A 20443-nucleotide genomic window follows, 5' to 3' on the forward strand; every position below is an offset into this window, starting at 1 on the left:
TACTTGGCTACCTTCACGGGGATCTTTCAAAGTTCCCACTCTAGGTCACCAATCAAGAGGAACTGGGAAACGTTCTACGTCATCCTTCCGTAAACTGGACATACCTGCTTGGAACTGGAAAGCGAGAGGTCTTCCCAGGGTCCTGGAATCAAGGCCTTTGGCTCCCGATGGGGTAGGGGCCGGAGGAGTCTCTATTCCTTGCAGCTCAGGAGTGTTTGGGGTTGGAATATTTTTTACGCTGCTCAGAATATAAAATATGAAGCCTGCTGCACATCTCTGACAACAGACTGGGAAAAACACACTGGAAAAGAGATGAGGCAACTCAAGCCCACCTGGTAAGTAACGTCTATTTCATGAGAAGGAGAGGAAGGATGGGACCTGCTCTTGAGGAGCAAACCCAAAAAGCAAGGCTCAAGGACCTTGAAACCATTAAGAGGAGCTCCTGCTCCAGCAGGAAGGGGGCCCAGGCCAGGCTGGTTTCAGGTTCCTCCTTGCTACATAGATAAATGGCCAAAGGAAACATTATCTAAGCAGTTTCACATCAAAGGCTACATGGCAAGCTGATCTTCTTTTTCATCCGGCCAATAACCAAGTGAGAATGAGACAATGCGTGTTTCGGAAGAGGGCTCATGTGGTTCTGGAGTGGACTTTCCCATGCTCTCGTCCCCAGCCATCTCCACCGAGGAGCAGTTGTGTAAGATACTCGAGGCGGCACCGAGCCCGCAGGCCTCGTAATCACCCCACGCGGGCTCTGAACAAAGCGTTGAACACACAGGACCGAAACTGGGGGAACGGTCAGAGCTGCATTCATCGCTTGCCCCTAGCTGGCTCGAGGGATGCACGTGTGGCCCGCCTCCAGGTCAGGAGTCCTATCCGAGAGAGTTAGGGTCTAAAGGATGGCCTCAAACCTGGGTGAGAAATGACAGATTCTGGGGTCTTAGGAACCGATCGGCAAAGCAACGGAGTCACCCTGTGATGACTTTTTGTAGTTCAGAGCTGTGTGTGCGGCATGACGTCTTGGAGCACCTGAAGAAATAGATCATCCACGAGGTTTTCATCCCACACCGCATTGCGAGGTAGGCGGGGCAGGCACGATCATCCCAATCCCACAGAGAAAGGGGAGGCCCCCCGAAGTGAGGTGACCTGCCCAAAGACACACAACTCGTAAAGGCACTCCAAGTGAGCAGTGCTCATCCCTTCCTGGACCCTCTGGGGCAATGTGCTTTTCACTCTTGCCACACTGCTGGTCAGCTGTGTCTGTGAGCCGAGCTGTCACTCCGGATGACCACCCCGAGGACGTGGGAAAGGGTCTACAGGACCCTTACATCAGCTGGATGCATGTGCCCGGCAAGGAGTTACAGCGAGAGCAAAGCACGGGGCCCCCCCAACAGGGAGCAGCGGCCTTGGCCTGCGAGCTTCCCCAGGGCAGGAGCCATGCCCGGCCCACTTTGAGCTCCCGCATCCATGCCAGCGCCTGGCGTCAGAAACCTTGCTGGAGGGAGGGAAAGGAAGAGAAGGGGACGGAGGAGGAGGGTGGCTTCTTAGGGTCCCTGGTTGGCAGTGCCGGCTCTTCCCTGACCGGCTGGCGGTGACCCCCGAGAACAGTGCCAGGACTTCGTGGAATGTGTATTTTCCAGCCTCGTTTGGTCTGCATTCATTAGCTTCCCACCTTTGTTTTCTTCTTTTCCCATCCTGTTTTTTAATTCATGTGATGCTGTTGTTGTTGTTTCTATTATTCCTGTTATAGTTGAAGCATTGTGGTTGACTTTAAATATTTGGGGGATGTTAGTCAACAACAATAAAAAAAACCAGCTAGAAAAACTAAGAAGTGACTGTGTAAGTACATGTAACTGGCAGTGAGTCTTTCCATTCTGCCCCCGCAGAAAATGCAGCCGATAGGGCAGTAAAAGGGCCTGGAGATTTTCCCCAGCAGTCCTGCTATGCCTCCTCTCTGCACCTTCCCCAATTCTACCCACATTGTCACGCTTATTCCGAGGCCTGTTTCCTCCTCTTGACCTCCGCCAGCTAATCCAGCTCAAGTTTCTTCTAACTTAAGACAGGGAGCTCACGTCCTCTCTTTCCATGGGGCTCTGGAAATTCAAAATCCCCTAATGCAGGGCTCCTCAAACCATCCCGAGAGGTCCTTTCAACCTCTCAGCTGCCTGTCCTTTTTGAGCTCACTGCCCTGGGTTTCTGGGGTATGCCTCTGACAGGGTTTCCTCCCAGCTCTCTGCCTACCTACCGCCTTCATTTCTTTCACGCGGCTCCTCCTCCTCCTTGGCCCAGGTTTTGTTTTTATTCTTGTGTTCTCTGTACAGACAGCCATCACCCTTATGTTCGTGTCCCAGTCCAGTCACCGGAGCCAGGTTCCAATCTCTTACCTCCAACTGCCTGCGGGTCTGTCCGGATATCCCTTCGTCACCCGCCAAATGACAGGTCCAAAGCTGGACGTCAAGATTTCTCCCTAAAACTCTGTTCCCTGTGTTCAGCTTCTTGGTTCCACTTCTGTGGCCATGGCATTGCCATTTCCTTCTCAACCAGGCTTGAAAACATACTCATTTACTTTTCATTCTTTCATATTCACTCACCGAGTTCTGGTGACCTCCCCACTGATTTGGTTCCCTCCTCTCCATCCCATGACCATGCCAGGATCACCCCAAACCCATCCCCCCATCAGTCTGCTTCTCCGGCCATCCATTCTGCTCCAGAATGGTAAGCTCTAAACGCTGCCTCCTCATTCTTCTATCCCCAAGCCACTGGGGACCCCCCCTCCCATTTTCTATTTCAGTATCAGGGAGCTCTGGCTGACCCCCGGGGCCATCGGCATTCTGAACACTCTCTGGCACGTGGTGCCTGTCCCATCTCATGATCACGTGACCGAGCCCTGCCTTGCCTCAGGGCCCCGGCAGATGACCGTCTCCCCGGAGCGCCTGCTTCCTGCTCCCTTGCCTATTGGCATTACAGTCCATCCTCAAGCCCAGTTCAAAACCCACCTCCTCTGCTAGCTTCTCAGACTGTCCTCTTTTCTTGGGCATCTTCCTGTTTTATTGTGCAGTCCAGTGCATTCACGGTTTCTTTCTGTTCCTTAATCCCTACGTTATAATATTCTTGCCCTTTATTATCTAAAAGGTAGTGAAAAAGCATGAGATCACCAATATGAAGGCACTGAGCACGTTTTGGAGGAAAAGGTATAATGGAAATCTCAGGGGTTAACAGTGAAAAAAGACCACAGATGTATGGTGCTGATGGCAAATGACGGGAGTGTCTCTGTGTTAGTTTCATTAGTGACATTTGCAATGCTGTCATTTGCCTTTATGTTGGTACCATAAAGGGATGAGGTTTGAGGGACTTTATGCTTTAAAGAACTTTATGCTTTTAAAGAACCATCAAATATAACTATCTTATTCTGGATTCCTGTGATCCGTGAGCTCTGTAATGCCACCTGCCAGAGGACTTTCCATGATTACTCTATGCCCATCTCATTCTCATTTTCTTCCTGGTGGCTCAAGGTAATGGACATGAGATAGAATCACAGGGAGCCCACATCTTCTATTTCAGAGTACGTCCCAGACCCTGGGACCCCGTGCCCCAGGCTTAATTTGTTCCTCCGAGGGACGAGGTATCAGCGGTCAGAGAGCAACACGTCCCGCCCTGAGTCTGATTCTCTTTGTGGCCAACTCATCAGTTTTTGTTTTGTCTCACTGGACCAGGACATGGGTGGAGACTCCAGGCATTGAAGGAGAGGATGTACGGGTCTGGAGGGGGGGAAACCTCTCCCCAAAAGTTCAACTCTGAGAACGTGGAGAGAGCAAACAAGCTCTGGCTGGTAATAGTCACCACTTACAGCTTCTTTTTTGCAGCTGCAAAAATAGTCCATCAGGTTGTCAGCTTTTGACTTCATCTCACCACGGTAAATAAAAATAAAGCTACTGCCAAGTGCCATCAGCGATTTGAGCGCTGTCATGTAGCACATGACTCTGAAGACAAGGCCCTCAACACTCCTTCATGTTTTAGCTTTCAGGGAGGCAACTTTGAACTAAAACAGTCTTTTCATAGATTTCATCCATGATTCTACTTGTTGGCCATATAAAAGAGTATGTGTACACAAATTTTAAATAGTGTCAGAAAACAAGGGTGTTGCTTATTGTGTTCTATAAAAATACTCTCCCAGACTCCTGCTCAGTAACCAGAGAAAACAACACAGCTGAAAAACCCAGCAGCTGAGAGAAGGACCCAAGTGTACTCAGTATGACGTGAAGATTTATAAACACAGCCACATAATCCCAAGGAGTACACAATATAAATGCTTTATTGCTAGCACAGAGGTTTCTTTTTAAGTAAATTAAAAGAAATAAATCTTCATTTTCACATTCTATATTGCAGTTGAAAGGTAAACTAGCTGGTTAATGGGTATGTTCACTTGGACACACGCTAGAAGAGGAGAGCATGACATTCACATGGAAGAACTCAGAAGCGTGGCGTCTCTAGAGGCACCGGGCCACTGAATGCACTGTCGTTCGTAAATAACAGCAAACGGAGATTTCTTTTAAACATCATGAATAGACGAGACTCATTAAATAGAAAACCGGTGTGTTAGAAAGCAGAAACCCATTACATACAGAAGGCTATCTACGCGTTGCCCATATTCCATGTACTTCTAGGTTATGTTTGGTACTTTTAAATAAATGATCTTCATCTAGGTTAGACTGGATTGGATTCAGCAACTGGAAAAAGGGAAGGAGGAAAGGAAGTCGACACTGTCCATCAGCTAGTGGATGCACTGGAAAGCAGAAGAGGAAGTGTGTGGCTGGGGGAGAGGGAGAGGGGCTGCTTTGTGCCTCCCCCTCAGGAGGCCTGTCGGGAAAACCATGTGTGGACGAGCCACTGGGCAGGGGGCGGGGGGAGCGGCGCTGGTGGAACATGGCAATCATGGCAGACTGCAACTCAGAATGGAAATGGAACCTCCAGGCTTGGCCGGATTTTCCAAGGTTACTGCCAGTGCATTTAGGGCATGAGAGGCTGCAGTAACACCCAGAGCACTGGGAGGAGTGGGGTTGGTGCAGGGGGCCTGGGGAGCAGAAGCAGCTGTGGCGTCCAACTGCAGAGATAATTCACTTCCTAAGAATTGTCAGCCAGTAGGGAAATGAACTTCTTTCTGCAAGGCCCCCAGGATTACCTGGTACCAAATTCTTGAGCCGACTCAATTCATTTTAGGGTTGATTGTTAAGAGAAGCTTTGGAAAAAGATCTTACCAGTCTATGAAAAACAACTCCCCCTCCCCCTGCCTTATTCCAGAATCACCCAGAAGGAAGTAAACACACACGCACACCCACACACCCTAAAACCAAGTGGCAAGCTCAGAAGCTGTGAACTACATGTGATCATCTCTGGATCTGCATCTTCCTGATCTTTCACTCGTGTCTTTTATGGATGTACGAAAGCCAGACTGGGTCAGGAACATCCGAGTTCTTAGTTCTCGTTACATCTGCAGTGTACCAGCTCCTGGCAGTTTCGGTCTGGTCTGGCTCTAACTAAAGCCATTTCATGTTTTGCTTTGAAGAAGTGGATAACATGAAATGGTAATTTGGCTGCAAAACCTTGGAAAATTGTTCCCGGCCCAAACATCTGCCCCAAATGAGCTCAGCTGAGATCTCCTTGGAGGGGTGGGAGGGGTGGGAGGGAAGTGAGCAGAGAGAGCCTGGAAGAGGGAAAATGGAGACAATGGAAAGATGACCTTTCCTCAGGAGGAAAGTTCCTTGTGACGAAAGGCATCAGCCCATCACTCCAGAAAGAGACACTGGATGTACCCGACAGCGACCTCTCCTGCCGTCATCCCACTTTCCCCAATATTTGGTATCGTTAAGGTGATCCCTTACAGAGTGCCAGGAAACCATGCCCACATGGTCTGCTTTCATTATGCAGGGACCGGCCTGGCCTACATGTCATTATTTAAATCTTTAAATAAGGACTGGGTATGAACTTTGGATTCCTGAGAGCCGGGCCCCCCAGGGAGAGCAGAGAGGGAGGGTCCTGTGGGCTGGCCTCCACCTTCCTCCTTGGCCTTCTTAGGAGTTCTTCTGAGGGATCTTTACTGTCACCGTCTTCACCTCGGAGTACTCTCGCAAGCCGAATTCCCCCCTGAAAGGCAGAAATAGGCTGTGTCAGACACCCAAGGCCCTGGCAGCCTGGTGTGAGTGATGGCAAGAGTCCCGAGAAGGGGCCGTTTAGCACCTGCTAACAGTAGGCCCGGGGGTTTCCATGTAGAAATGTCCAATGAGTGGACAGCCCAGCCCTCCTCTGAGGAGCAGAGGGGGCTGTCGTGTCATGAGCAGTGACCGTTTCTTAAAGGCAAAGGCCAATCTGTCTTCCCAGTATGGCCCAGGAAGGGGCAGCATTCCCAACTACTCAGAGAAACACGCATGCGTGTTAGCCTGGGCCAGTGGTCACACAGACCCTGGACCGTGCCCCTGGGTGGGCACCACAGACAGCAGCAGGCCCAGGCCCCTACTGCCGTGTCTCTACCACGGACAGCAATGGCTCTGGAGGACAATGCTGTGCTTTCCTCCTGCCACCGGACACCCCGATGTCTCTGTGTTCTAGTCGCTGTCCTAGATACCTAGTCCACTTTAGCTGAAAGAAAAGCCTGAGATTTCTAGGCTGGGATCCCCTGGATGTTCTAAATTCCTTTCCACTGGTCCTTAGACTTAACAAACGGAAGCGGGCACCCAAAGGCCTGGGCAGGGAAGAGCACGGGTCACCAGCAGTGCTTGAAAGACAATCCTGACACGGGCTGCCCGCAGGCCCACAGTCAGGGGAAAGAGGGAGGAAATCCAAGTACCTGACTTCAAAGGAAGTGGCAGTAAGCTGGCCCCCCAAGACTCTGGGTAAACGTTTATGGGGTGGGAGCTGGGTCCCCCGCCTCTGCAGGGGCCAGGGGACGCTGCCCTTCCCGGCCCCCTGGTCCCGCTGCGCCGGTCTCCAGCCACTGCCCTCAGGGGGCCGGGGTGCAGCCCAGCCGGCGGCTGCCGAGCTCCCGTCCTTCCCCTCTGTGTCCTCTCTCCTCAGTTCACCTCATTTCCGTTGCCCTTTTCCCCTTCCCTTTATTTCATTGTAAAGTCAAGCACATTCTCCTAATTTTCTCTTTTAAAAATTGAACTTTTCCCCCCCTCTATTCTTTTTAAAGTCACTGGCCTGTGAGGCTTTCCCTGGCTGTCTCGGGGAGGAGCTCCTCCCTCCTCTGTGTTCACAGAACACCTGGGGCGCCGGCCAGCACAGAGCCGTCACCTGTCCCCGGGAGAGAGGCCGTCTCCCTCCGCGGACCTGTAGCTGCCTGTTCCTGCTTCCTGCCCGCCGCCGAACCTGGTGTAGAGCCCACGGCTCCAGGCTCGGACGGCACTTGCGGAAGGGGGGGACAGAGGGAGGGCTTTTTCCCATCCCCCCTTCCCCAGTTCCACCCGGTGGATATACCACCTCTGCCAGGAAAAAACAAAAGAACACAGAGATTTATTTGAGTAAGAAAATATTAATAAAAAAGTCACATATGGGGCGCCTGGGTGGCGCTGTTGGTTAAGCAGCCCACTCTTGGTTTCGGGTAGGGTCGTGATCTCAGGGTTGTGAGCTCGAGCCCCGTGTCGGGCTCTACACTCAGTGCAGAGTCTGCTTGGGAATCCCTCTCCCTCTCCCCCTTCCCCAATCTCTCTAAAAAGAAATAAATCTTTAAAAAAGATCCCAAACAGTCATGTATGAAAGATACAATGTTACAGTGACTGGGCTTTACGGCAAAGACCTGCTGTAAGGGATTCACGCCGCTTCCTTCCAGGAACCCCGTGCCCTGCATAAGGCTCCGATTATTTTGCCAGCAGCAACTCTGAGCACCCAGGTCACCTGAGTTGTCATGCCCGTGCCCTCCCCGCTGGGACATCAGAGGCAGCCAGGGAGAGACCAGGGCATGTGTGCTGCCCTCTTATCCATGCTGGCCATCTTGCTTCCGGGAATGAGAATCAATTTGGGACTGTCCCACTCAGTATGAGGTCCCCTCATTAGCTCCTTCCAGGCCCTGAGTCTCTATTGCCAGCCCAGCTCTGGCTCCTTCTGGACTTTTTCCTGCCCTTGGGCAATTCTGAAAGTGTCTCTTCATCACGGACATCATCTGCCTCCCGTTTGAAGTGAGGTTACTCCCTTCTTGTTTCCTGGCTTGCGCACGCACATGGGGCAGACCCTGAACCATCTCCTCCCACTCAGATCTCCAAGTTGGTTGTGAGAAGCAGAAGGAAGCCTACAGACTCAGAAGCGTGGTGGCATGATTGCTTTTGAGTGTGATGATTGGCTCTTGTAATCTTTGGGTGCGCTATGTGATAGAAAATCATCCTGGGCTAGAGGAGCTCCTCCCCTGTGTCTCGGGCAGCCATCTGCCACCCTGGTCCGCACACAGCCCGCTCCGAGAATGAGGAGTGGCCTCAAATCTGTCATAAAAACAACCCTGGAGCTGGGGGTCAGCAGGCAGGTATGGCCACTCAGCTCTGCCATTAACTGGCTGGAAGACTAGGCGAGCCACCCCGTCCTCCTGGTGCCCGGGCATCTCTCAGGCATCAAGAAATGTAAGGATCGCCCTCGGAGCTTGCTTACATTGTGGATTCCTGACCATCCCCACCAAAGACTCTGCCCTGGTAGGTCTGGGGAGGAGCCCAGGAGACTGTGATGCAGGTGGCTGTTTGGGCCACCCTTTGAGAAGCGCTGCTAGAAAGTCTCTGAGGGCCCCACGTTTAGATTCTTCTGCTGTTTCACCATCTCATTCTGGGGGCTTTCTCTCCAATCTAACTGAATCCAGTTAAATCCCACAGTTACGGGAGAACGGCACTATGGTGCAAACGCAGACACGCCGCTCCTGCTGCACCCCGATCTCTCTGTACGGTCGCCTGCAGAGCTCCACAGTGCGTCCGGGCAGAGGCACACTCAGACGCCTGTGTTCCTGCTTCTGAGTCAGACTGGGTTATATTCCCTACCACGAACCAAACCTGGCACTCCACGGGCAAGGTAAGATGTTAGATTTGGGTGCCTCTCAGTCAGTCATTGTAGAAAATCACTCAAAGGACAAAGAGGGATTTCCATGTAGGATGTATACTTCCCTGCTCTTTTCTTTGCCTTACAGCAACGTTTCGCAGAGCAGGGTCTCCAGACCACCTGTGCCGAATCATTCCAGAAGCCTGTTAACAATGCAGATCCTCAGCCTTAGCCCAGCTTTACTAAAACCAAATCTCTGAGAGTGAGTGGGTCCCCAGACAAGAATGTTTGGCAAGCCCTTCTCCCAGACCCACAGGTGACTTTCTGTGCACAGGCATGCTCTGCACCTAAATATGAGCACACATGCATGCATGCATGTGCATGCGAACTTGGGAAGCCCTTATTATCCTAATAGTGCTTCTCATCTTCAAACCCAGTGTCCTTAGTTTTTACAATGCTGAGGTTCACAGCTTTCTTTCCATGTGCTCAGTTTGTGACATGTATTTTATAGCTTGTCTCGGGAAGCTTAAATGAGGAGTAAGGGAGGGGTCGGGAGGAATGAAACGGGGAACTGGCTGCAGGGCAGGCCTGAGGTGAGCCGCCCCCCTCTCTGACCCTGGGGATCAGAGGCCAGCCCGTCAGGGAACCTGTAGAGAGCAGCCCTCCACAGAGCTCTTTGGGGGGAGAACTCCGGTGCTCCCACAGCCCGCCTTGGAGCTTGTTTCCAGAAAGTGCTACTTCTCCGTGCCTCTGAGAGGTGGGAAAAGGGGTGCCAGGGACCAGAGCCACATGGGGTTTGCAAGGCCAGGAGATAAAAGGTACCGTCCAGAGGAGGGTAAGGGGAGTTTCTGGGATTGCAGTAAGTAGCAAGGAAGAGTGGGGGACCAGGATAGAGTAGGTTCTTTTATTTGCCTTTGCGACCACTCTAGGTCATTTAAGGAAGAAAAAACATGTTTGGGGAGCAAGTAGGGACAAAGAATCATATAATCTAGACAAGATGAAGTGAGTCTCATCAAAGAGCACTGTTCCCTAATTATTTTTTAACTGCACTGCAAAGGCCAAATCACTACAGCACCGAGATAAGTCGAGAAAGGCTGCTTTTCAGTCTCTTGGGCCACTGTTCTCTGTGTGGTTCTGACACAGCCAAACTGTCTCCCGGCAAGTTTGTCTCCTCGTCTTCCCAGGCAAGGGGAAGCTTTCTAAGGGGAGTAGACTGGACTTGGACAATGTCACAAGCCCGAATCCTGTCCATGCTGAGGGTCCAGGACAGGTCGGGGACAAGCTCCATCAGCCAGCGATTATTTATTATATTTTATGCCCATGATTCACCCTCTTAATGATCTGTAACAAAACAGTTGGCGTGAGAAGCATTCCCAGAGCCAGGGGTTGTCCCAACATTTCAGAGACCAGGAAGGCACAAACACAGAGGCAGAACACGGAATATCAAGTTACATGCATCCTGAAAAGTGGGAGCAGAAAGTGAAGGCCATATGCAGGTTAGGAAGTGATAGCTGGAGTACACGAAGACTTTATAAAAGCTGAAAAAATACTGATAACCGCGCAAAGAGGATCCAGAATGCTTCTGTATCCTCTGGTTTGCTTGCTGTAAAGCAAGTGGGAAAAACTGAAGGCCAGAAGCAAGACTCAAGCAAGAGCGATTTCTCCCAGCATACCCAGGGACAGAACAGAAGTTGATGATGCGAGCTGAAATTCGGGAAAACATTCTGCCACACTTCCAAAGTAAGACATTTATTAGGAAAAAGGAGGATCACCTACATTACACTCATCTACTTGACCACTAGTGACGATAGCAGCTAACATTTCGGGAGGCTTGCCAGACACTGCTGGGTATCTGGAACACTGAATCCTACCATTTAATCCTCACGGCAACTTTTGGGGTAGGTACTATAATTATTCCCATTTTAGAGATGAGGAAACAGAGGCTTAGTGAGATGAAGTAATTTGTCCAAGGTTACATAGGTATTTTTTTTTTTTAAAGATTTTATTTATTTGACAGAGAGAGACACAGCGAGAGAGGGAACACAAGCTCGGAGAGTGAGAGAGGGAGAAGCAGGCTTCCCGCTGAGCAGGGAGCCCGATATGGGGCTCGAACCCAGGACCCTGGGATCATGACCTGAGCCGAAGGCAGACGCTTAACGACTGAGCCACCCAGGCGCCCCAAGGTTACATAGGTATTAAGTGGCAGGGCCAGGATACGTATCTGAAGCCATGTGATTCTAGAAATTCTGCTCTTAGCCTCACCGCTATGCTTAACTTTCAGTTTAATGGCTAAGAGCTAGAAATTACCAGCTGAAGTATCTGAAGCATGTAAATCCTCTGCACTGGTCTTACAGGTTCACTGACTTTGTCCCCAACACCATACTTGTTTCTCCCACAATTGCCGCTACTCACTCTTCCTTACCAATCCTGCCAATTATTCCCCTCTCTCCAGCTACCCAAATGTTCCTCTCCTTTAAAGGCCAATTCAAATCCCTAGGTTTGATCCTACCTAAAGGTTTTCCAGGCTTCTATAGCTCACAATGATCTCCCCCATCCCTGAACTCTTCTATGACTTCACGGTCTTCTCTGGAATTCTTCTGATTCTTTCAGGGTTGTATATTCATTTATCCAGCAAAATCTCAAGTGCTTTGATGAACCACATCTTCTCCCACAGGACAAACACTCAATACTTCCGCAGACTGATCATGAACTGGCATTGGCTCACAAAAGGATGCATTCGTTAATGGCAGAGGCAATGGACATACGGATGTTTCCCCTTGGGAGTCACAGGATTTAAGAAACACAGAACCAGCTCCTTTCAAGAGGAGGGAAAATTTTTTGGTTTTGTTTTTTTAGAGAGAGTGTGAGTGGGGGGCAGGAGGGAGGGGCGGGGTTGGGGAGAGCAGAGGGAGAGGGAGAGAGAGAGAGAATCTCAAGCAGACTCCACACTCAGTGAGGAACCCAATGTGGGGCTCGATCTCATGACCCTGAGATCATGACCTGAACTGAAATCAAGAGTTGGACGCTTAACCGACTAAACCACTCAGGTGCCCCAAGGGGAAAATGTTTTTTGTTTTTGTTGCGGGGGGCGGGGTGCGTGTCAGCTCAGGAAGACCCTGGCTACCATTCACACTCTGAATGCCGCTCAAAAAATCCATTTATATATGAAGGTGGCAAATAACATCCCCTCGAGTGTAGTTCTCCTCTGCTACAGTCCCATTTTTCAGGTCCTTTTGCCTCACAGGAGGGCCCTTCACCGCTCTGATCCCGCCCCTGAAGAGTCCCTGCACCTGGCCTCCCTGCTTCCTTGGCTGCATATCACGGGAGCCACTGAAACCTATGTTCAACCTCACATCTGCCACTTACTGGCTGAGTGACCTGGGCAAGCTGCTTAGCTAGTGCAAGCCCCAGTTCTCCACCCGAACCATGTGGGACGTGAGGGGAAGTGTATCGATTCCACTCCGTCCTCATGAAAATCAAATGAGACGACATTAGGAAAGAAGCTACCATAAAGCCACACACGGAGCGGGCATTTAATGAGTGATACCTATCAGTGTTAATTGTAAAATCCTCGTGACTGATCTTCTTCCTCTAGTCTTTGCCAGGACATCCTCTACCTGCCAGAAAGCTCGGCCTTAAAACCTCTGGTATCTCCTCAGCTCCCACAGAGTGGCCAAGCCCTCTAGAGACTGGGTTTAAAACAACCTTTCCACTTGTATCTTCAGCATCCTCCAGACATCCTACGTCCAAACTCTGCAGTCCCAGCCTCAGAGAACCTACGGGGGCCGAGCAGGTGATGTAAGGGAGGGGCTTGGGCATGCGCAAAAACGAAGGGCTACCAATATTCAGGCCCCAGGAGCAGTAAGAACAGTGGGGAAGAAGGCGAGTTCTAGAGCTCACAGCTGCAGCAATTTTGCCACGGGGGAATGAAAATAAGCAAGAAATCCAGATTTTATGGAAAGCCTCTTCATTTTTGAATGCCAGTTAAGGATTTTAAAATGTGGGGCAAAGTGAAACATTTCTGCAGGCCAGATTTGTCCTTGGGCTGGCAGGTGGTGACCTCTGTTTTAAACACAGCAAACTCCCTGATGTTCTGTATTTGTTGTGCCTTCATGCCTCTGTTCCTGCTATTCCCTCTACATGGCAAGACTGGTCCTCACAAACTGAAACGTTTTTTGTTCTGTGAAGTCTTCTTGGACCCCATCAGGCAAATTCCATGGATTGTTTCCTCTGTACTTGCAAGAGGTTTGGCACACTTCTGTCAAGAAAGCAGCCCTGATTTTATGAAATAGATGGCACATTAATTTTTATCCATTCCCACGTAAGGGAAGGGAGTGGTGTTCTATTCATCTTTGTGACATGTAGCACAGCGCTTCGTTTATAGAAGTACACGCTTAACTAACTGTTTGCTGAATGAATGGATGAGAGTAAGAGAATTAAACAATTGTGTGCCTGCTCCTCTAGGCTGGTATTTGTAATCCCTGTTTCTCTGCAGGCACCAGCAACTCTGGACACTTACATTTCTCTCCCATTTCCAGACATCTTGAATCCCCCAAAGGGGCTCTGGACATTTAAGGCATTGTAACAATTGATCCTAAGAGAAAAAAACATAGTACCGTGAGTGTGAATTCTGCTTGTACAAAAGTAGTCCCCTCAGCATAGTATTTCTTTTAAAAGTTTTATTTTCTAATTCCCCTTTTTGCATATGAAATACTTAGAATTTAAAATTGACTTTGATCCCCTGCCCTAGCCATTAAGGAGTGTATATCCCTTTTCAGGGCGAAGGCTGGTTGCCTTCCGTCTTCCCCATCCCCCCGGAGGATATGCTTATGACCCACGCTCCAGAGATCATGAGGCCCCTACAGTACCGCCAGTGGTGTGCGTTATGGCCAGAACCATAAGGCTGACTCATCTTACCAAACAGTCCCAGCTTGCATTGCAGAAGACACCGTGAGCGCCTTGTTGATGTCATTAGTGAAGACAGCTGCTACAAGTCCAAAGTCTGAGTTATTGGCTCTTTCGATAACTTCATCCATAGTCTTAAACCTCAGAATTTCCTGAACAGGGCCAAAGATCTGCAACAAAACAGTGTGAGCCAACATGGGGTTGTTGCTCCGCCTTCATTATTTAAATGACATTTAAGTTTAGCAGCACAGAACTGTAAAATAGCTCAAACTTTGCCAGAACAGGATTATGTGAGTCTAACTTTAGAGTTCATTTAACGCCCCCTCTCCTCCATCCTCCCTGGCATCCCCCGATCCCATGGTCTGTACCAATGCTGCCTTCTCCGTGATTCCCCAGCCACTGCTCCAGACCTCAGAACGACTGCTGGCTGATGTGCTCCGGTCCCCATCCTGCACAAACGTGAGGTGGCTTGGATGCTTTCTCCTTCCCGGGGGACAGCTTAGTAACCCACATCTGAAGGACTGACCTGTGACTAGCATACTACTAAGGCCAATGACTGGCTGTTATGATTGTCCACTTGGCTAGTAACAATTGCAGTCGAGGAGCACGTCACCTGCCTCCATCTAACTTGCTTGCCTTCTAGATTTAACATTTTCTTGAAAGCGGGATTTGCACAGCCATGTGTGTTGTTACAGAATGTGTATCAAATATAACGAGCCAGAGCTAGAATATCATCTACAAGAAATGCTCTGGAAGCCATCCCAAGAAAGGCATGGCTTCCGCTTGAACCCCATGTTTGATACCTCCTCTTTGGCAATGCGCATGTCGTCGGTGACGTTGGAAAACACGGTGGGCTCGATGAAAAACCCCTTTCGGCCGAGCCCTTTGCCTCCACATTCCAGCTTGGCACCCTCAGCCACGCCACTCTGAATGAGTTCCAGGATCTTGTTGTACTGTTTCTTATCAATCTGCAAGAGAAATTTCCTAAAGACTCCATGTAAAGTCTTCTATGAAAAGAGAAAGAAGTGTGTACTCAAGGATCTCTCACTTGTGATTTTTTTCAAAGCTCCATTATATCTACTCATGTCATAGGGGACTGCTGCCATTTAGCCACTGTTCTCTGAAAAAATGGTGACTTTGTATGTTTAACCCAATATATTGAGAATTCCATTAAATGCACTGCATGGATGACAGTGCCAAATCAGAAGTACCAGATGCAGAGTTAGGCAATGTTTCTAAATGACGGAGAAACTGGCTAATTGATTATTTGCGGTTTCTATTGGGGAAAAACTGACCGCTATAACCAAATGAACAATTCACCAAGTTGAACTGATACTAAAAAGATGAAAACAATCGGTAAGCTCCATGGTGCTTCAAATCCTACTGGGGTCTATTTTTAATGGAGCTCCTATTACACCTCTAGAGGAAAAGGTTAAGTATAAAGAGCAGGGACCAGCTTCCTACTCCGTAAAATACAGTTAGTCTTGCCCACCCCCCAAGTTATAGTCATCATTCAATTATGATGGTAAATACAAAAACCTAAATTCACTTGAGTTTGAATTACTCGGCTAGAACATCAGTCATCTTTCAAACGGTCCCCAAATCTAGGAGATGTTGTTTCTTATCGGGAAGACCTATATGCTAGAGATCCAGATGCAATCTGATCCAAGTATCCTTTAAAAATTCCCAGACTCTATCTACAGTTTAAGATTCGACCAGAATTCTATCCGGAAATACACCTTGATGATTGTGGAGAACGTGCAGAGCCAGATAGTGTGGGACTTTTGTGGCCCTCCCCACCGCACTGCATGAAGCCTACAGAGTAAGAGACAACCATACAGTAGGGGGACAAGTAGACAGCCCTCTATTCCCTACACATTACAAGCCACAAGTAGGCCAGGTTGGCGGAGAGATTCCTTAGCCACGGATGAAAGGATACAGGGCTTCTGAGAAAGAGAGATACCTACTCCCCTTGACCGTGGCATTTGCAGGGATGTCTTGAAGGCCACTGGTGAGGACTGGGACTGGGTTCTCAGGTCAACCTCCATCTTGTCATGCTCAGGTCCTTCCTTAGAGCTAAGAGACTCCCACTTACCCCCAGAGTTCAAAGTATCCTTGACGCAACTTTAATCTCTTAATGTTTCCGAGAGAACATTTCGAAAGGGAGAGGGAAGCCTGAGGAATAAGCAATGCCTCACCAGCTCCAATTCCAGCCGCGAAGCCGAGGTGGCAGAGCAAGGAGGAGGCGGGAAAAGGACTCTGTTTCTGGGGTCCCACTAGAATGTCCGGTGCTCGCCCGGCATTAAGAAAGGGAATGTTTATGATTTCTCTACCTGGGGTCCCTGCTCCGTGGTGGGATCAAAGGGACTCCCCACGATGCGCCTCTTGGCCCGCTCCACGCTTCTTCTCACAAACTCCTCATAGATGGACTCCTCCACAAAGATGCGAGACCCGGCGGTGCAGCACTGGCCCTGGTTGAAGAACACTCCCTGGTGGGCCTGCTCCACAGCGTAGTCCACTGCAAGAGGAGACAGCCGTGTCCTCAGCACGGTTCACCCACGGAGGGCCCGTCCATGCAGCCCCCTCCCCTCCCTCTGCCAGAGCCCCGGGTCTAATTGCCGCGCTCACCGTACAGCATTAACCGCGAGGAGGCAGCACAGGGGAGAGCACTGGCTTGAGAACACAGTTTAGTTCAAGTTCTGACTAGATCCTGACGTGACTTGCTACGTGACCTTGAACTTGGACAACTTCACTTCTTTGAGTCTCGTTCTTCTTCTGTAGAATGAGGGCCTGCACCACAACCATCTAGAACGGAGTCTCAAGCTCCATGTGCCAAGGGGCCAGGCAGATAATGTAGTGGTATCAATCGGCCAGCCAGGAAAACAATCTGACGGAGACTCAGAAGGAAAGCCACTGCATTTGGCTGTTGCTATGCATGAATGTAAGCCTCTGGTTGCCAGATTCCGATTTTAAGAAAAAATAGAAATAAGGATTTTTTTCTTTTTTTTTAATTTTATTTATTTATTTGACAGAGAGAGAGACAGCGAGAGAGGGAAGACAAGCAGGGGGAGTGGGAGAGGGAGAAGCGGGCTCCCCATTGAGCAGGGAGCTTGATGTGGGACTCGATCCCAGGACCCTGGGATCATGACCTGAGCTGAAGGCAGTCGCTTAACCAACTGAGCCACCCAGGCACCCCTGAAATCAGGATTTTTAATGTGCAGTTTTTATTTTTTAAAGTGCTGTGTGACGTTTTGACAATTAAACATATGTATGCCCTGCGTTGGGTCTAGGGACTGCCAACTTGCAACCCTTGATCTATAGAACCTTGTAGCTGTATGTTTAATTAGTATTATGGTGAATTAAACTGTAACAGAAATGGATCTTCTTGAAAGACACCAAGTTTTCTCTACATTTACTGGAATTGTATAGCAGCAAATAACTCTTTCATCTCAGAGCTTACACGCAAATACGGTGTGTGCTAGTTGCTAAATGACTGACTGAATCAATCAGTCACTCATCAATCAGTCATGTCAATGGAGGACCTACTCCCCAAGAGAAATTTAGGTGTGACAGTTCTGATCCTTCTGACAACCAGCAGGAAGCTGATGCTGGATTCTTCATGGCCTCCAAGCTGGGGGTGAAAGGCAAGCAATCCGCTGTTTTCTGACCTCCCAGTGGTGAAAGGGAAAGCAGCTCTGTCTGGTGGGATGGGAGGAAGAGAAAGAGGGACCGAAAGAGCTTTTGAATTTTTATGCCCTGGAAAGCTTTTCAAAACAGAAGGACCACACCGATGCAGAATGGCCTAGAGGGCATCCAGCCTGGAGACATGGGGTTTCCTAGATTACTGCTCCACGCCACCATAGGGTCCTACCTCCATGGTGTAAGCACCTGACCAAAGCGCGTCGACATTGTGGCTCAAAGTCATGGAAGCAGCAGAGGATGGGGGTACTAAACAGAGGAGGGGTTGTGGGTTTGGGAAAATGCTGGCAGGGATAGTGAACTAGAATTTTTTTTAATGATTTACAAAGCCACCAGACACCTCTGAGAAGTTTCAGATTTCTTGAATCCAGGCAGAGAGAAGATATTTCTGGTTTTGAGAGGCTTAGACCATTGCTCTTTCCACTACACAGCACAAAGCTGGCTTTCTTCTCTTCTACCCTGGCCTGCAGCGCCACAGAGTCAAAGCCGTTCAGGAGGGTCTAGAAAACACTCTGTTCAGCTATCAACTGGCAAGTGCTCTTCCCCAATACTAAACTAGTTTCTCCCTAGGAGGAAGGGTCCAGGTTCTTCTACTTGAAACTTCTTAGCCTCACAGATCTTTTTCTTAGTGTCCTGTCAAAAGTGGAGATACAAGAGAGCACCGAGGGGCAGTGTACCGGGACATGGAGGAGATCTGTAGTTGACTTACAATCAGCATCAGCAAAAATAATATTGGGGCTTTTCCCTCCAAGTTCCAGAGTTACTCGCTTCAAGTTACTTCTTCCAGCTGCTTCTTGGATAAGCTTTCCAACCTGAAAGAAATGGAGGGAGGTTTTGCACACCTTGCAGCTGAGACAGTCAGTGGCCAAAGCCAACTGTAGGCAGTGGTGGGAGGCAGCACGGATGGATCCTGCAAGGCAAACCAGCCCCATGGACAATGCAGGAACAGCTCCTGTGGTCAACTTGGTCACCTTGGGTGGACAAGATACAAAGTCAGTTGGCATGCAGTTTAATGTCTAATTGGAAGTGAACTGGAAGTGAATTGGAAGACTGCTTTAGTTTCATGATGGAAAGAGCACTGAAAAGGGATTTAATCTGGAAACTTAATCATTGAAAGATTTTTTTAAAGGCAACTGGCAAGCAAAATGTGACTGGAGGTTTTCTACCACTGTACTGTGGCTTTTAGCTCTGGACTCTGGTCTCAAAAAAAAAAAAAAAAAGCCAACTGGTTCCACATGAAAGACATGATGAATGTAAAAGAAACTCTTCATGGATTTACAAAACTGCCAGGTATGACTTTAATCAGGTGGTTCAAAGAAAATACAGATGTTACACCTTTGCCTCTGCCTAGTTCTGTAAGTAAAAGGAGTCCAGACAGCTGAGGTTCATGTGTGTGCAATGCCTATTTACTTAGAAGCCAAGCAAACAAGAAGCTAGGTTGGAGATAGCATTTACCACTGTGTGAAGTCGTGTTTCTAATGAAATTGAAAGTATCCAAATGGAAACAGGAATGTACCACCTACAGCCTCCCTTCGAGGAAGAACACATTGATTACCTCGGTGAGTAGAAATGTTGCCAGTTGGCCTCAGATGAAGAGCGTGTCCTTGCCCAAGAGGATCCCCTTCCCCTGGGTGGCCTATCCACTGGTGGCAGGGGTATGAAGATCCTCACTTTCAGCTCACCACAGGACAGCTCCAAAGGACCATCTATGTGCCATCATGCTGCCTGTTGTTGGCGGAAGCTACCAGGCCTGCATTGCAGTTCAGTTTCCCCTTGTGCCCACTTCCCTTCAGCAGGGATCCCTCATAAATAATCAGCATGGCAAACTCTGTCTCAGCAACTGCTTCCAGAGAACCTGAGCTGTAACAGAGTGCTACTCTACTATGGGGTAGAGGTTCCATTATGGAAAATGCCAAGTCTCCATAGAGCCCATATGGGCAGTTTGCTCTTGTTGAGATGAAAAATGTGACTTTTGCCTGGAATCCTACAGAAAATAAAAGATTTTAAAAGCCTGGAGAAGAGAAATGCTACATTTCAGCCCCTCCTGCCCCTTGAGATCCTCAAGTAGGGCTAATAACTCCTCAGGCAGTGTACTCAACCATGACTACACTTGAGAGAAAAGGCTCTGGAGCCTGGAAGTTTTACTGATTTTATCACTTACCAACTGTTTGACCTTGGGAAATTAATTTCTCTGAGCCTCTGGTTCCCTCCTCTGTAAATGGGGCTAAAAATAGTATCTACCTCAGAATCCAGTTGTCCTGAGGATTAAGTGAAGGTACTTGGGACTTAAAACCCAGTCTGGTACAGAGTAAGTACCCACACATGGTAACTACACACAGGCAGGAGAAGCTGGGGCCCCTCTTCTTCCTTGTTCAATGCAGAGAAATGGAGCTGATTGTAAAAGGAGTTACTGCAGCTAGACTTTCCAAAGCAGGTCTCCCCATCTTCCCTCAAACTGCCTATGCATATCAATTGCTTCAGGAAAATATTGGGGAAATGCTCACTTCCCTCAGCCTCTAATATTATTCATTCACTGGATTAAATGCTTTTATGTTTTTATTATTACTCTCCCTCATGGCAAAAAAAAAAAAAATGTAGAAAATATCCTTTCATTCTGAGGAAACCTGTGGGGGAAAGACAGTGATGTCTCTGAAAGAGCTAGAATTAGAGAGTTTCTTAGTTTGTAGGACAACGCTAGCTTCCAGGAGGTTGAAAAATACTAACATGCGGCCCTAAAGATTACTGGGTGGGCAACAGCCCCCCAGCCAGATGGTCCTTCGCCCGCCTTGCCAGCTTGTCTTGTCTGTCTTCTACCTCAAGCTAAACTCCCTGGAAAGAC

General features: G+C 49.0%; 1 protein-coding gene across 3 annotated transcripts in view; it reads right to left on the reverse strand.

The window, feature by feature from the left end:
* Positions 1-4291: 4291 nt before the first annotated feature.
* Positions 4292-20443, reverse strand: part of ALDH1A2 (aldehyde dehydrogenase 1 family member A2) — a 92378-nt gene continuing 76226 nt past the window's right edge. For 2 of the 3 annotated variants that reach the window (XM_028100351.2, XM_028100353.2), the window contains exons 8-13: positions 18314-18416; positions 16239-16423; positions 14709-14873; positions 13918-14075; positions 13520-13594; positions 4292-6138 (exon numbers count right to left, since the gene is read on the reverse strand). In XM_028100351.2, the coding sequence (XP_027956152.1) occupies positions 6066-6138; positions 13520-13594; positions 13918-14075; positions 14709-14873; positions 16239-16423; positions 18314-18416 (759 nt within the window). In that variant the 3' untranslated portion in view covers positions 4292-6065. Of the gene's footprint in view, positions 6139-10860; positions 13259-13519; positions 13595-13917; positions 14076-14708; positions 14874-16238; positions 16424-18313; positions 18417-20443 lie in introns of those variants that run through there. The other variant, XM_028100352.2, reaches the window with a different exon arrangement.

Source organism: Eumetopias jubatus, unplaced genomic scaffold (genome assembly GCF_037043125.1).
Source record: "Eumetopias jubatus isolate StellerSeaLion01/CBP00866 unplaced genomic scaffold, mEumJub1_p1.0 scaffold_7, whole genome shotgun sequence".
Classification (NCBI taxonomy): domain Eukaryota; kingdom Metazoa; phylum Chordata; class Mammalia; order Carnivora; family Otariidae; genus Eumetopias; species Eumetopias jubatus.